At 40.7% G+C, this 16835-nt stretch overlaps 1 protein-coding gene across 1 annotated transcript in view; it reads left to right on the top strand.

Moving 5' to 3' along the window:
- Abcb5 (ATP binding cassette subfamily B member 5) overlaps window positions 1-16835 on the top strand; it is an 86583-nt gene that overhangs the window by 16978 nt on the left and 52770 nt on the right. Inside the window, exons 7-12 of the mRNA XM_085830113.1 lie at window positions 3755-3879; window positions 3964-4141; window positions 7095-7208; window positions 7744-7854; window positions 11338-11463; window positions 12899-13102. Of these exons, the coding sequence (XP_085686239.1) occupies window positions 3755-3879; window positions 3964-4141; window positions 7095-7208; window positions 7744-7854; window positions 11338-11463; window positions 12899-13102 (858 nt within the window). The remainder of the gene's footprint in view (window positions 1-3754; window positions 3880-3963; window positions 4142-7094; window positions 7209-7743; window positions 7855-11337; window positions 11464-12898; window positions 13103-16835) is intronic.

The following is a 16835-nucleotide window of genomic DNA, read 5'->3' as shown; positions in this document are numbered from 1 at the left end:
CTCAAGTTTACATTGTACATGCCTTTAAATGATTTAGAAAATATGTTAACATCTAAGTAAACATAGTTCATGTCTTTAAACAAATTTGTATTTGCATTCTCAATTGCATTCTGAGCAGTGTTCTAGTGCACATAACAGAAGATAATAATCTTGTTTATAATCTGGTGAAGTGTGTGTGTGTGTGTGTGTGTGTATGTGTGTATGTGTGTGTTCATTTTCCAGCAGCCCAAGTATCCCTAATATCTCTCAAAATCATATCTCCATAGTTGTCCATTATATGTTCCCATCACATCAAAGACTCTATGCTTTTAATTTTGTAATACTCAATTTTCAAAAATCAAATCCACAAAATTTCCTGGCTCACTTGCTATCAGGATAATACAAGTTCAATCAAAGATTTCTATCAATAAAAATATTCTGTAATTGACTGTTTTCTTAAAAGGAAGCTTGGGTATTTAGACAACAGACCTTTTAAGTTTTCTACTGTACATAACAATGGGATTCATTCATATATGTATAAAATGTAGTTTATCACATTCTCACCATTGCCTTTCTTGTTGCTCTGCCCACTCTAACTCTCTGTCTCTTTATCTTCCAGACTAATCACCCTTCTCCTTTCATGTCTTTTGTGCCTGTGACTCAATATGTTTCAGTGGGTTGTCCACAGGCATGTGAGTGAGTGGTTGCTTAGAGGAAGATGGACAACCTAGCAGAGGCTATCCCACTGAAGAGCATTAGACAGCAGGTCTGTGATAGTCAGGCTTCTCCTGTTAACCTTGTAATCCTCATCTTTATCTCAAGCTTGTATGAAATGAGGATCATTCAATAGGGAAAAAAAGCCCAGAATGTGTTACTAAGAGCAGAACCTTATCCTCTCATGTGAAAAGTGGACAGAGTTGTAAAGATGCAGCAGAGGGGATCTAAGTTCCACTGCTACATTAACTGAAGGGAAAGCAAGTGAGAGCCAAAGTTACCTCTAAATAACAAGAGTCATTGGAGTGCATGATCTCCTTCAATTCAGTTTAATTTGACAAGCATTTACTAAATAGTTAATATGTACAAGGCTTAGCACAATGTGGTGTTGCCCTCTAGTGATCTACTGTGGAGTTATCTTTGTTAAGTAAACTCAAAAAATGATTAGCTGTTCTGACTAATATTTTTATTTTGTTTTGATATTTTCTTTATTTACATTTCAAATGTTATCCCCCTTCCTGGTCTCACCTCCGAAAACCCCTATCTCCTCCCCCTCTCCCTGCTCACCAACACACCCACTCTCACTTTCTGGCCCTGGCATTCCCCTACACTGGGGCAGAGAGCCTTCTCAGGACCTAGGGTCTCTCCTCCCATTGATGACAGACAAGGCCATCCTCTGCTACATATGCAGCTGGAGCAATGGGTCCCACTGTGTACTCTTTGGTTGGTGGTTTAGTCCCTGGAAGCTCTGAGGGTAATGGTTCATATTGTTGTTCCTCCTATGGGGCTGCAAACCCGTTCAGCTCCTTGGGTCCTTTCTCTAGCTCTTCCATTGGGGACCCTGTGCTCAGTCCAATGGTTGGCTGAGAGCATCCTCCTCTGTATTTGTCAAGCACTGGCAGAGCCTCTCAGGAGACAACTATAACAGGCTTCTGGCTAGTTTTATATCAACTTGACACAAGCTAGAGTCATCAGAGAAGAAGGAGCCTCAACTGAGAAAATGTTCCATTTAGATCCAGCTTTAAGGCATTTTCTTTTTTTTTTTTAATTTTTTTTAAAGATTTATTTATTGATTATATGTAAGTACACTGTAGCTGTCTTCAGACACACCAGAAGAGGGAGTCAGATCTCGTTACGGATGGTTGTGAGCCACCATGTGGTTGATGGGATTTGATCTCTGGACCTTTGGAAGAGCAGTCGGGTGCTCTTACCCACTGAGCCATCTCACCATCCCAAGGCATTTTCTTAATTAGTGATCAATGTGGGAGGGCCATTCCATTGTGGATGGTGCCACCCCTGTGCTGATTGTCCTGGGTTCTATAAAAAAGCAGACTGGCAAGCCAGTAAGCAGCACCCTTCCATGGGCTCTGCATGAGTTCTTGCCCCCAGGTTCCTGCCCTCACTGCTTTTGATGATAAAATGTTATACAGAACTATGAACAAAATAAATACTTTCCTCCCCAAGTTGGTTATGGCCATGATATTCCATCCCAGCAATAGTAACCCTAACTAATATATTAATTAGTATTCAGTTTATGGCATCCCATGACATCACCAGCCACCCAAGCTTCTTCTACACCAAATCAACTCCAGTTGTATAGAGTGTACTTTGGTATTTTGGAAACAAATGGTTTGTTACATGAGTAAGCAAGACAAAACACCCAGCTTTGATGTAGTACTGTTGTTTTTCCCTCTCACTGAACTGTTTTACTAATAAAACTCCAAAGGATTGACAAATGGATTATAATAAAGGAAGGGACACCTGGTGTTTCAGAATTTTTAAGAAATCAGACTATCCCACCTACTGTCCAAAATAGTAATGACTTCCTTTTTTCTTTTTTAAGTCTCACCTCCTAGTGTTGAAAGATAAAACATTTACTGACCATATTCCAACATATATGAATAGCAATGGCTTCAGGACCATTCTCTACTCATAAGAGAAGTTCCTCTTCCTGCTATAGTCCTGTGACCTAACCCCCCTGAATCCTTCCTTTTGTGCATAATAACAAATCAATTCAAGTCAGGCTCACTAATTTCAATGTCCATGAGACAAATAATGTTTCTAATGTTCTTTGCTAAGTCATTGTATCAGTAAAACTCCCCACATCTAAAAGTTGCTTTTAAAACACAGAGGATTCAGTGAAGCTTCACTGGTAGGAGAAAAATTCAGGTAAGAATTTAGATGCTGGGTAATGAGAAGCTATTCGGGTTTTAAATTATGTGACAGTAAAGTACTCTATAAAGTCTCACTCCCTCTGGTTCTCTATTGGTTAATGTCCTAGCTTCCTTTCCTGCTGCTGTGAAAATCTATTCTGACAAGGGCAACTTGGGTAAGGAAGGGTTTGTTTTAGCTCATAGTTTCAGGATAAAGTCCATCACAGCAGAGAAGTCAAGGGCAGAGAGAGAATAAATGGGTGCATACATGTATTCAGCTCTCTTCTAGCCTATACAACTCAGGATCACCTGCCAAGGGAATCAGTCCATCCGTAATGGGTAGGTCTCCCCTCCTCAATTAATATAATCAAGACAATGCTCAACAAACATTTTCACAGACCAGGCTGATCGAATTCTAGATCTGTCGAGCTGACAATTAAAGGTAACCATCAGAGTCAGTTTTGTGTTGCTGTAACACAAATAGCAAGAGAGACTAAAGTATTATTTTGGTCCTGCCCTAAGAGGGTCAGGTATTGGGGTGTGAGGTAGGACACAGTGTCAGATGAAGGCCAAAGGCTGATGGCCCCTAGCTTTTAACTCTCTCTTACTGTTCTGGGTATCACAAGCTGATGGCTTTTGGCAATTTGGGGTTCATAATTAGTTTTAATCCACCTGGATGGGAAAGGTAGAGTGAGCCAGTGGTGGATGAAGGGTGTGACTGGACTTCCCACCTCCAAACACCAGGAAGTAGAGAAAGAGAGTAAAGCCAGAGGTGGACTATAACCCACCTGTGATAGCTTGTGTCCCATAGACTCCCCAAAATTTATACCAGCTGAGCCATCCTCTGAGGAAAATTTCAAATCATAGCAAATTCATTCTTTGCCTAACAGTGGCTGTGCTTATTACAGATGATTATCTCATTGACCAGCAAGGAGCTGGATGCCTATTCCAAAGCTGGGGCTGTGGCTGAAGAAGCCTTGTCATCAATTCAAACAGTCACAGCCTTTGGAGCCCAAGAGAAAGAAATTCAAAGGTCTGTCCCTTTAATTATGATAAAAAAGACGCTTGGTTCTGTTTTCTCCGAAGACCTCTATTACTTGGTGTTTTGCTTTGTAAGGTATACACAGCACTTAAAGGAAGCAAAGGACGCTGGCATAAGGAGGGCTATGGCTTCAAAGCTGTCTCTTGGAGCAGTCTACTTCTTTATGAATGGAGCCTATGGACTGGCTTTTTGGTATGGAACCTCCTTGATTTTTGGTGGAGAGCCTGGTTACACCATCGGGACTATTCTTGCTGTAAGTCTTATTTGGAAACAAAGACGGCAGGCTTAGATCATCTTTCCTTACTTAGAGTTTAGTTTGGGGGTTTTTTGTTTGTTTGCTTTGTTTTGTTTTGTTTTGTTTTTCTAGATATTTTCTTTATTTACATTTCAAATGTTATCCCCTTTCCTGGTTTCACCTCCGAAAACCCCCATCCCATCCCTCCCCCTACCCTGTTCACCTACCCACCCACTCCTGCTTCCCTGTCCTAGCATTCCCCTACACTGGGGCATCTAGCCTTTACAGGATCAAGGGCCTCTCCTCCCACTGATGTCCAACAAGGCCATCCTCTGCTACATATGCAGCTGGAGCCATGGGTCCCTCCATGTGTACTCTTTGGTTGGTGGTTTAGTCCCTGGGAGCTCGGGGGTAATGGTTGGTTTATATTGTTGTTCCTCCTATAGGGCTGTAAACCCCTTCAGCTCCTTGGGTCCTTTCTCTAGCTCTTCCATTGGGGACCCTGTGCTCAGTCCAATGGTTGGCTGAGAGCATCCACCTCTATATTTGTCAGGCACTGGCAGAGCCTCTCAGGAGACAGCTCTATCAGGCTTCTGTCAGTAAGCACTTGTTAGCATCCACAGTAGTGTCTGGATTTGGTGACTGTATATGGGATGGATCCCTAGGTGGGGGTGGGGGGCGATGTCAGGACAGTCTCTGGATGGCCTTTCCTTCAGTCTCTGCTCCAAAACTTACTTTGAATAAGGATGATTACCTTCTCACGATTTGCATGTACTTTTAAATTCTAATATGTGTGTGTGTGTGTGTGTGTGTGAAAAGGTTTATTCATCTAACATGTTTTGTGTCCTCATTGTGGCAAGCATTATGCTTTTAGAATAATCATAATTGAATTCCCCACTAATAGATACAGTTTTCTTGATCCTCCTAATAGAGGATTAAGGAGGGAGAGGAGGGAGAGGAGGGAGAAGAGAAGGAGGAAGAGGAGGAGGAGGAAGAGGAGGAGGAGGAGGAGGAGGAGGAGGAAAGAAATCAAAAGAAAGAAAGACAGAAAGATAAAGAAAGCTTTATACATCCCTTTCCAATCTTGTAATCCAGAGTCTTTTAAACTGCTACAGTTATGTATGAAATTGAAAATCATTCCACTAATCTCAAGTCTCTACATCAGACACATCAGCTCAGGCTTAAAGAGATCTGTTGTGGTAAGCAAAGGGACCTTCTCTACTGCTTCCATTTTTGTTTGGTCTTTCCATCTTAGATAGATGTCTCTTCTTTCAGTTAAAATGATCTTTTTAATTTGAGACTTTCACAGTTAAGGCTCTAAGCTGTTCATTCATCTCATATGAAGAACTAGGACCTGACATTTTTACTCTTTAGTTCCCACATCTTGAAGGACAGAGAAGAGTGCATGACATTGTAGAATTCATTCCTTATTTGACCTTTTCCTGCAGAGGCATTTGCCTAAATAAGGACAGTGGGTAACAGAGCAGCTTTAAAAACAGGATGGAAGCAATACAATGTCTCTGAACTATCACTTCAATCACTCTCCTGCTAAATCTCCCATAGTAGAGGGGAAGGGCCCATAGGAGCACACTCAGCTTGTGGGCAGATTCCTGTGGGCCAGCATGGTTCAGGCAGCTCAAATGTTGCTGCGGCTGGAGAGACACAAACTCACTAAGTGGAGTGTCATCCTGAGAATAGGCGAAGACTACTGGGGCAGCCTGTGTTTTCCTTACAGTCTTCATCTTGTCTTCCATGTTGTTGTTGTTTTGGGGTTTTTTTGTTTTTGTTTTTGTTTTTTTTTTTTTTTGATTCTTTTTTTTATTGGATATTTTCTTTATTTACATTTCAAATGCTATCCCAAAAGTCCCCTATACCCTCCCCCAGCCCTGCTCCCCTACCCACTCACTCCCACTTCCTGGCCCTGGCATTCCCCTGTACTGGGGCATATAAAGTTTGCAGGATCAAGGGGCCTCTCTTCCCAATGATGGCTGACTAGGCCATCTTCTGCTACATATGCAGCTAGAGACACGAGCTCTGGGGATACTGGTTAGTTCATATTGTGGTTCCACCTATAGGGTTGCAGACCCCTTTAGCTCCTTGGGTGCTTTCTCTAGCTCCTCCATTGGGGGCCCTGTGTTTCATCCTATAGATGACTGTGAGCATCCACTTCTATATTTGCCAGGCACTGGGATAGCCTCATACGAGACAGCTATATCAGGGGCCCTTCTGCAAAATCTTGCTGGCATATGCAATAGTGTCTGGGTTTGGTGGCTGATTATGGGATGGATCCCTGGGTGGGGTAGTCTCTGGATAGTCCATCCTTTCGTCTTAGCTCCAAACTTTGTCTCTGTAACTCCTTTCATGGGTATTTTGTTCCCTATTCTAAGGAGGAATGAAGTATCCATACGTTGGTCTTCCCTCTTCTTGATTTTCTTGTGTTTTGCGAATTGTATCTTCGGTACTCTATGTTTCTGGGCTAATATCCACTTATCAGTGAGTACATATCTAATGACTTCTTTTGTGATTGGGTTACCTCACTAAGGATGATATCCTCCAGATACATCCATTTGCCCAAGAATTTCATAAATTCATTCTTTTTAATAGCTGAGTAGTACTCCATTGTGTAAATGTACCACATTTTCTGTATCCATTCCTCTGTTGAGGGACATCTGGGTTCTTTCCAGGTTCTGGCTATTATAAATAGGGCTGCTATGAACATAGTAGAGCATGTGTTCTTATTACCAGTTGGAACATCTTCTGGGTATATGCCCAGGAGTGGTATTGCTGGATCTTCCGGTAGTACTATATCCAATTTTCTGAGAAACCACCAGACTGACTTCCAGAGTGGTTGTCTTCCATATTCTTATGTAAGTCCTCTCATAGTTTATGAGCACAGGCCAAACACGCCTCCCAATCCCATTGTCTTTCTGGCATCACTACAAGGTGACTATTGTTTACTTTGTCCCTGTAGGTTTTCTTCAGTGTGATCCATAGTAGTTACTGCATTGGATCTGTAGCCCCTCACCTGGAAACCTTCACTGTAGCCAGAGGAGCCGCCTTTAATATTTTCCAGGTTATTGATAAGGTAGGAGTTCTCACTGCATTGAAAGATAGCTGTCCTTACTCTAAGAAGGAGCCTGAAAGACAGGAACATTCAACTCACTAAAACCACAGGGTGGGTAAAACCTACACATTGGTCATTTGGTTATAGAATGAAAGATTGTGGTTAACTTTTGTGGGGGAATGATTTTTTTATTGAAAACTTATTGTCTGCCTGGTGGTAGTGGCATACACCTTTAATCCCAGAACTCAAGAGGCAGAAGCAAGTGGATTTCTGTGAGTTTGAGGCTAGCCTGGTCTTCAGAACAAGTTCCAGCCAGGGCTACACAGAAAAACCATGTCTCGAAGAAAACAAAAAGCAATAAAACAAAATAAACAAAGAAAGAAAAAAAGAAAGGAAGAAAGAGAAAGAAACAAAGATAAAACTTCATGTCTAATTTCATGTACTTCTAAAACAGGAAGGAGATTTTTAAAAGAACTTTAGGGTCCATCTCTAATCTATTCTGGGATAGAAGCTTAACCCTTTAAAGATGTATAACAATCTCTTTTGTTTTTCCAAGAAACCCAATATAGATAACTTTTCAACAGCTGGATTTGTACCTGAATGTATAGAAGGAAACATAGAATTTAAAAATGTTTGTTTCAGCTATCCATCAAGACCTTCTGCCAAGGTATGTTAAATTCAGTTTCATTCTTCCATTTTCTGACATTGTCTTCAGGACAGAATCTTCTGTTGTGGGAACTTTTTTTTAAAGATTCTTTTATTTATGTATGTGTGATATGTGACTTTATGCTTGTTAACCTGTGGGAGTGTGCATATACATGTGTGCATGTACCTGTGGAGGCCAGAGATCAACAGTTGGTGTCCTCTGTGATCAGTCTCCACCTTACATATTAAGGAAGTGTCTCTCACTTGAACTGGAAGCTCTACAGTTCGGTTAGTTTGCTAGCCAGTTTGCTAGCCAGTTTGCTAAGGGTTCTCCAGTTGCTGTTTCTCACACTGGGATTACAGACGGCTGCCTCCACCCCTTCCAGAATCCGTATGAGTGCTCTGGAGTTGAACTGCAATCCTCAGACTTGCCTGCCAAGTACTTGCCCAGTCCCTTCTTTCGGATGATTTTGACCCAGATTTTGTCTACTTCCTTAAAGAAGCAAGTAGACCAATATCTGACAAGCAGTGAACAAATATATCTGGATATTGCGGGGCGTGTGATTTAATAATAAAGATGCGGAGACATCTGTATAGCATAAGGCTGTTAGCCTGTTTGCTGGGCAGTCTCACAGCTAGCCCATAATTTAAGCTGACATCTCCAGTCATTTGACTCTTTCTCAGCTCTACCTCAGGGCCTTGCTACCTTTCTTTCTCTCCAACCAGTCCTCCTGCTAATCCCTGCCAGCCCTTCTGCCCCAGATCCAACCGCAAGCTCTTTATTATGCTAAAAGCCCCCTCCTTTTCCTCCAGTTGGCCTGGGAGAGGGAGGCAGGGGAAATAGTATGTGTGACCTTCCCCTTCACAGCTTGCTTTTTCTCCTGGGTCGGGTGAGAAAGCAACAAATATTTACATATCCTGCTAGCCTGAGAGTGTGGCCAACCCAGCAACTAACAATTGAGAATACAAGAACATACCTTATAACACGTGTGGACATGGGTTATCCCAACATGGGTTATCTGCAACCGTGATTTATATTTTCCTTCCTCTCTCCTGTACTTGACCGATAGGCATTTTTAACTGCCTATGTTTCCTCCATGCTCCTTTTCTGAGCACACTAAAATGTCTTGAATTAATACTGCCACCTACTGGTGACTCCGGGATATTATCCAGCTGTATTTAATTTATTTGAATCTGGGAGTTTCCAAACCTGTTAAGCCTTCCCTCTCCCACCTTTGGGACTTCTACTGCATGTGCAATTGTATCTTAGATACCCTTCCTCTCACTTTCCACACTCTCATTCACACACACAGGCACACGTACATACCTGTGCCCGTGCACAGACACACATTTATCAAAACACAGTCTGTCCCATTCGAATCACTCGGCCTTTAATAGTTCTAAGGAGACTCAGTCTAGCTAATGCCCAGCCCATGCCCTCTTGGAGTGCAGTCAACACACTAATCTTTTAAAAACAAATAATTCTTGGGAAAATATGTCTGCTGCTCCTATTAAATTTTCCTTATATTTAATTAATGCATTTGCTTCCTCTGCTACCCACCCTCAAAAGAAGAATTGTTAATGATTACAAAAGGCAGCTACTAACAAAATATGTAATTAGGATAAAAGAAGTGGGAACAAAATTTTATGAAATGAGATTGCTAATGCTATCAACTTCTAATGTGCCGTATAGAATTTGCATTAAAAATAATGCGCCCATTCCTTTCTCTGTTTTTCTCTGACCGACGTTTTTTTTTGTTTGGTTGGTTAGTTGGTTTTGTTTTGTTTTGTTTTGTTTTAATTAGGTATTTTCTTCATTTACATTTCCAATGCTATCCCAAAAGTCCCCCACACACTCCCCCACCGACTCCCCCACCCACCCACTCCCACTTCTTGGCCCTGGCATTCCCCTGTACTGAGGCATATAAAATTTGCAAGCCCAATGGGCCTCTCTTTCCACTGATGGCCAACTAGGCCATCTTCTGATACATATGCAGTTAGAGACATGAGCTCTGGGGAGTACTGGGTAGTTCATATTGTTGTTCCACCTATAGGGTTGCAGATCCCTTTAGCTCCTTGGATACTTTCTCTAGCTCCTCTATTGGGGGCCCTGTGATCCATCCAATAGCTGACTGTGAGCATCCACTTCTGTGTTTGCTAGGCCCCGGCATAGTCTCACAAGAGCTGACAACGTTTTTTAACTGAAATTCTCTCCTCAGAGTCTTTTGCTTTATGACTTGTTTGTCACCATCGTTGTCTGGGTTTTTGCCTTTTCTCCCAACACAGCATTTTAGACTGCATTTTGAATATACATTTAAGCTGGGTTCTGGGATCCTGAGTACCAGTTATGCCAATAATGCCCAGGTCCATGCTCTCTGGGTTCTAAACAATTCTTATTTGTTTCTTTATTTTGAAGCTGGGTTTTTACTAGTACCCCAAGCAAACTCCTGGCTAGCATATCTGGGTAAACAATTGCCTTTAACTAATTTGTGTATCTGTTTGGGAGGGAAGGGGGCATGCCACTTTGCACAGGTGAAAATCAAGAACAGCTTAGCTTTCAAGACTTGGTTTTCCACTTCCAACTCACTATTTGGAATGTACCTTGTAAAAATATTAGGCCTATTCTAAAGGGGAACTTTCCTAAGTAACTCAATTATTTGTCAAGATTCCACTTGTTACAAATTAAAAAAAAAAAAAAAACATTAATTTGGTTGTTGTAAGATTCGTGTAAGGTATTTCAGTTAAAAATGTGAAGTTTGCAGGCTTGGTAGATGGTTTACTTCATAGTGAGCAGGTAAGGTACCCACTACTCAAACATGAGGCCGAGGGTCCAGATCTCCAGCACTCACTTAAAACCTGGTGGGTATAGCAGCCCACTCATAATATGGGAGGCAGAGATAGAATCCCCCCAAAATGCTAACCAACCCAGACTCACTGAAACCTAGGCTCAGAGAGAAACCTTGCCTCAATATATAAGGTGGAAAGCAATTGAGGAAAACTCCTGTTGTGAACATAGAGCCTCTATGTGTATGTACACACACATACATGTATACCTGCACACATGCAAACACACATCATGTGCACATACAGTGTGCACATGGAATGAGGAAGGGAGAAGGAAGAGAGAGGAAAGAGGGAAAGAGAAAGCAATGAAGGATGAATGTGATCAAGATATACATACCATACGTATGGTAATGTCATAATGAAACCCATTATTATTTTGTACAATTAAAATATGCTAATGAAAATATGGGAAGAGTTTTCTGTAGCTAGATAACTCCTAAATTAGATCTCTTCTATGTATAAAGGAATTTTTAAATACTATACTCCCAAACTGTGTATTACTATAGGTATAAATGAGGTATTATACAAATAAATATAAGATCTAAATTGTTTTCATGTGCCACCTAAGAATTTTTCTGTTTATAATTACAGATTAATTTTCTCAATGTATGTCTATAACTGTCTGTCATTCCTAACTATGTCATTCCTGTGCATCTAACAGGTTCTGAAAGGTCTCAATCTGAAGATTAAGGCTGGAGAGACAGTAGCTTTGGTTGGTCCCAGTGGCAGTGGCAAGAGTACAACAGTGCAGCTTCTGCAGAGGCTGTATGATCCAGAGGATGGCTGTGTAAGTGCAGACTGTGGGGAAAAACCATGTAGGAGGGGCTGTGCAGCTTCTGTAGAGGCTGTATGACCCAGAGGATGGCTGTGTAAGTGAAGACTGTGGGGAAAAAAGCATGCAGGAGGGGTTGGGGAGATGGCTCAGTGTTTCAGAGCTTGCTGTGACATCGAGAGGTGCTGTATCCCTAGCACCTACATAAAACTTGTGACTTGCACATCTGCAATTCCAGTGCCAGAGAACTGGATCTCTGGCTGGCTGGCCAGCAAGGGTGGATGAATGGGTGCGCTCCAGGTTCCCTAAGAGATCCTATCTCAAAAATTAAGGAGGAAATTGATCCAGGAAGAGACCCAACCACTGGTCCCTATGCACACATATGACCATCCCAAACACTGGTCCCTATGCACACACATGTGCACATACCCAAACACTGGTCCCTATGCACACATATGAACATCCCAAACACTGGCCCCTATGCACACACATGTGCACATAACCAAACACAGGTCCCTATGCACACACATGTGCACATAACCAAACACTGGTCCCTATGCACATATGTGTGCACATTCCAAACACTGGTCCCTATGCACACACATGTGCACATAACCAAACAGTGGTCCCTATGCACATATGTGCACATACCCAAACACTGATTCCTATGCACACATGTGAACATCCCAAGTACAGGTCCCTATGCACACACATATGCATATACCTAAACACTGGTTCCTATGCACATGTGTGTACATACCCAAACACTGTTTTCTATACACACAGCATGCACACACATTAACATGTACACATGTACACAAAAAGAAAAAAATACTAATTCTTAATGTTTCTAGTTAACACTACATTGTCTTTAAAAGAAAACTTGTTCAGAACTTTGTATGCTAATATTGACTAAATAAATTACCGAATCAGTCAGTGTAAAGAAGTGTTGATTCTCACACAAATGCCAGGGCTGTGAGGAATGGAGTCTCTGATGGCCACATCCAACTCTGTCTCTGGAATATGTTGAGCTACCTAAGAAGACAGAGAAGGAACTTTTACCTTTTGGGATTGAATAAAATATTGAGAAATAAAAAAGGCTAGAACCTTATAGACACCATCAGTCTTAAAACAAAGCTCATGGCATCTGTCTATATAACATTTGTAGCACCTACAGTGTTTGTGTATGTGTGTCTTATTAACAACCTTATTAATATTAGTTTGTGGTTTCATTGGATTTTAAGTTAATTAAAATTTCTTGAAGATTTGTTAGTTCCAATCTACCAGAAAAAAAACCTATTGGTGTTATCCATACCATAAATATGTTTACTAAAATATAGCGAGTCTTGGCTGAGATACTACTTCTCAGTTTATTCTTTGGATTAAGAAGACAGTTGAAAGCCAACACCTTGGGCAGCATCATAGCCTGCTTGGTTCTTTGGTATGGCAGATCACCGTAGATGAGAATGACATCCGAGCCCAAAACGTGCGGCATTACCGAGAGCAAATTGGAGTGGTCAGACAAGAGCCAGTTCTGTTTGGGACCACCATCGGTAACAATATTAAGTTTGGGCGCGAAGGCGTAAGTGAAGAGGAAATGGAACAGGCAGCGAGGGAGGCAAACGCCTACGACTTCATAATGGCCTTTCCTAAGGTGAGATTTTGCTGCCTGGGTTCTCAAAATCCACCCAGAGTACCTGTGGGCTCCGCAAAGCCTAGGGTAGGCCAATTCACATTACACTGTGGGTTCATATGGAGAGTATTTTAGATGCAGCATCTGCAGACCGAGAAACGTGCTAAAGTCCAAAAGAAGGAAGACGTCAGTAAAAAGCCAATCGCGAGAGGTAAGTTTAATTTTTCTGCATGTCACTGTACCCGAAAAAGAAAAAAATAATATCTATGTTAAAGCAGGACAAAGAAATTTGAGAAAATCAGGAGCGCAAGCTGAGAACAAACGTTGGTTTGTACCTCCATCTAGTGGTTAGGAGTAGAAATGGCATACTCACACGCTGTCAGGACTGTTGTGCTAAGATGAGGTTCTTCTAAAAGTTCAAGGAACGAACACTGTATTAAAAATGTAGAACTGTAAAGAGATGTGATAAATTTGAAATTCTTGGAAGCAAGAAAAGCAGTAATGAACATAGTGTGATAGTTTTTAAACCATTTACCTATCTTTCCTGAAGTTTAAGTTCATTAGAGCCACCTGATAATTGTGGTTGTACCCAATAAGATATAAAAAAAACTTACACTTGAAATTAAATTACATCTGCAATCCATCACTCCAGAGGGTCACAATAATAAAAGCATTAATTTTGAAGGACACACTTAAAAACCACACTGTGTACATTGTAACAAAAAAAAAAACTCTTTTTTTTAATAATGTTTATTATGCCATGATTTAACATAGTGATTAACATAGCATGCAGGCCAGCAAGATCACTCGGGGCTTGAAGGTTCCTTTCCTTGGTTGAGAAGCAGCACATTGCCCTTTGTTGGTCTTTTATTCCTTTCAGTGAATTTCCTCAAATGCACAGTGCTCTCCCACCTCTCACTTAGAATTCAAGAGCATTTCAACCTGACTCTGCAAGTTGGTATTTACTTTACTAAAAGAACATATATAAACATGTCCTTTGCGGTAAATTTAATAGTAAGTCACAATGCTGTAATCCAAAGAATAAAAGGAGAAACTAAAGGTTAGTGTGATGAATGCCAATGTTCACAGGCATAGTCACTGGGGGGTGGCCGGAGGCGGACGGGGGTGGGGGGGAAGAACATGAGAAAGGGGAGAAAAAGAGGGAGTAAGAAAAGGAGAAAGAGAAGGGAGTAGAAGAATGAAGGGAGGGAGGAGGACAGAGACAGAAAGACAGAGAATCAGCAGCAAAAGCCATTCTTGACCTCACAGTCACTGAAAAGTTGGCCTTAAGGGAAACTATGAACCCCTTGTGCCTATGGATTTAATAGCTTGGAAGAGGGACGGTCAACCCCTTCAAAGACACAAACTACCAAACAAATTCAAAGAAAAAGCAAATAATGAGCCCAAGTATTCTTACAAATCAACTAAATTTTTGAATAGTGGTGAAAGTTATAAAAAAAAATTTAAAGCTCTCACAAGTCTTCAAAATAAATTTTCTTCAGAATACATTTAATAAAAGATGAGGCAAAACAATAAAAGAAGTCCTAAATACATTGTGTTTTATTTATTAAAGAGTCAGTTGTTTTTAAGGTTGTATATTCTTCCCAATTTAACCTATAAATGTGGTTCTTTGCCAATTAGAGAATTCCATGACTGCTCTGTATATGTGTAGAAAGTGATGGATAGACTCCCAAATATTTTTGTATTTATAAAATCAAAATGTGAATATAGATGAAACAGCTTTAAAAACAGCAATGTTAGCACACACTCACAACATCTTCTTCCAGGCAACAACCAATACAGTAGTAGAGGAACGTCTGTGGACAGGGAGAACAGCAGGGCAAACACTCAAGACAGGACCATGTATCAGTTAAGTTTTAGCAAGGCTAATAAAATTAATCAGATGAAAGCCAAAAAATTAAGCAAATGGTACTGGAACAAGATGTCCAACGAGCTGTGGTTTTTTGCATTACACCACAAATAAAATTAACTTGACATATATCTTAAAGCAAAATATTAGCTTGTATTTCAAAAATAAAAGTGTAGAAGATCACTTAGAGAGCTGAGGCAGGAGAATCACCATTTGGAGGCTAGCCCACACTGCATACAAAGTACGGAACCAGTCTGAACTAGTTGGTAAAACAGTCTCAAAATAATAATTAATAGATTTAATACCTTAGCAGAAAGAAGACAATCATGATGTTGAGGTAAGCAAAGAACTCTTAGGAAGCTATGTGCTGCTCTCTAAAGTGGTAACACAGAGGCTACTGAGATAATTCAGCAGTTAATGGCATTTGCTGCTTGTAGTGGCTATTCCTGGTTGTCAACTTGACTATATTTGGAATAAACTACAATCCAGAATTGAAAGGCTCACCAGTCAACCTTATCTGGAGGCTTGGAGATAGAAGTTTATGATCTGGATCTTGGTATGGAGATCTTGAGTCTTAGTTGGCTATGGATTCCAGAAGATTAAATGTCTGAGTTCAAGGTCATCTGGGATTAAAGGTGTGGTGGAACACGCCTTTAATCTGGGCTACACCTTCTGCTGGAGACAATATAAGGACATTGGAAGACGGGAGTCTTGCTCTTGCTCCTTTACCTGCTTGCCGTGTGAGACTGAGTAACTGCTAGATCCTTGGACTTCCATTCACAGCTGCTACTGAACCATTGATGGGAATTGGGACTGTAAGTCATCAATAAATTCCTTTACGATATAGAGACTATCCATAAGTTCTGTGACTCTAGAGAACCCCGACTACTACACTGCTCTTCCAGAAAGACTCAAGTTTGGCTCCTAGCACACATATTATAACTCTAGTACCAGGGGACCACAACCTTCTTCTGGCTTCCCTAGGCATTTAGACACATGCAAAGAGTTGCTTAAGGTTTGTTTGTTTGTTTTTTAAATAAATCTTTTAGAAAAATATGTAAAGAACTGGAGAGATAGCTACACAGTTGAGTACTGGCTGCTCTTCCAGAGATCCTGAGTTCAATTACAACCACATGGTGGCTCATAACCATCTGAAGTGGGATCTGATGCCCTCTTCTGGTATGTCTGAAGACAGCTACAGTGTACTCATGAAAGGGGGGGAGGGGGGGAAGGAAGGAAGTAAAGAAGGAAGGAAGGAGGCAATCAAAAGAAAGAAAGAGAGAGAGAGAGGGAGGAAGGAAGAAAGAAAGGAAGGAAGAAAGGAATGAAGAAAGAAAGGAAGAAAGAAAGATTTTTTTTAAAGTATTTATCTTTAAAAAGAAAAAAGTATAAACCGTCCAAGTATGTGATTGCAGTTGTCATCCCAGTATTCAAGAGACAAAGGAGGCAGTGGCAGAAAAATGTCAAGTTTGAAAAGAGCCTGACCATGTCTCAAAAGAGGGGTGGGAATATGGTCAAGATACATTATATAAATTTCTGAAAAATAATTAAAAAAAAAAAAAACTGAGACTAAAGGCTGAGGATGTAACTTGTTGTGGAGTGTTTGAAGAGGTGCACAGGCCCTGAACTCCTCCCTCAAGAAGAGGAAAGAAACAATAACAACAACAAATAAAAAAAAATACAAACTGGATTAAATTAAATTAAATTAAAACCTTCTTTCAAAGAACATCTTGTAGAAAATTAAAAGGTTAGATACACCATACAAGAAAGAGTTCCAAATGTCTCTACCTGACCAGCGCACAAATCCAGACTATTTAAAAACTGATACAATCAGAAACAAAGAAAAACTAAGACTTCAAAAAAATAGAACCTCAAGTTTGCCAA

Source organism: Mus caroli, unplaced genomic scaffold (assembly GCF_978045245.1).
Source record: "Mus caroli unplaced genomic scaffold, Mus_caroli_1 scaffold_14, whole genome shotgun sequence".
NCBI classification, from domain to species: domain Eukaryota; kingdom Metazoa; phylum Chordata; class Mammalia; order Rodentia; family Muridae; genus Mus; species Mus caroli.
Note: the sequence above shows the minus strand (reverse complement) of the source record. Positions and strands in the feature narration are given on the sequence as shown.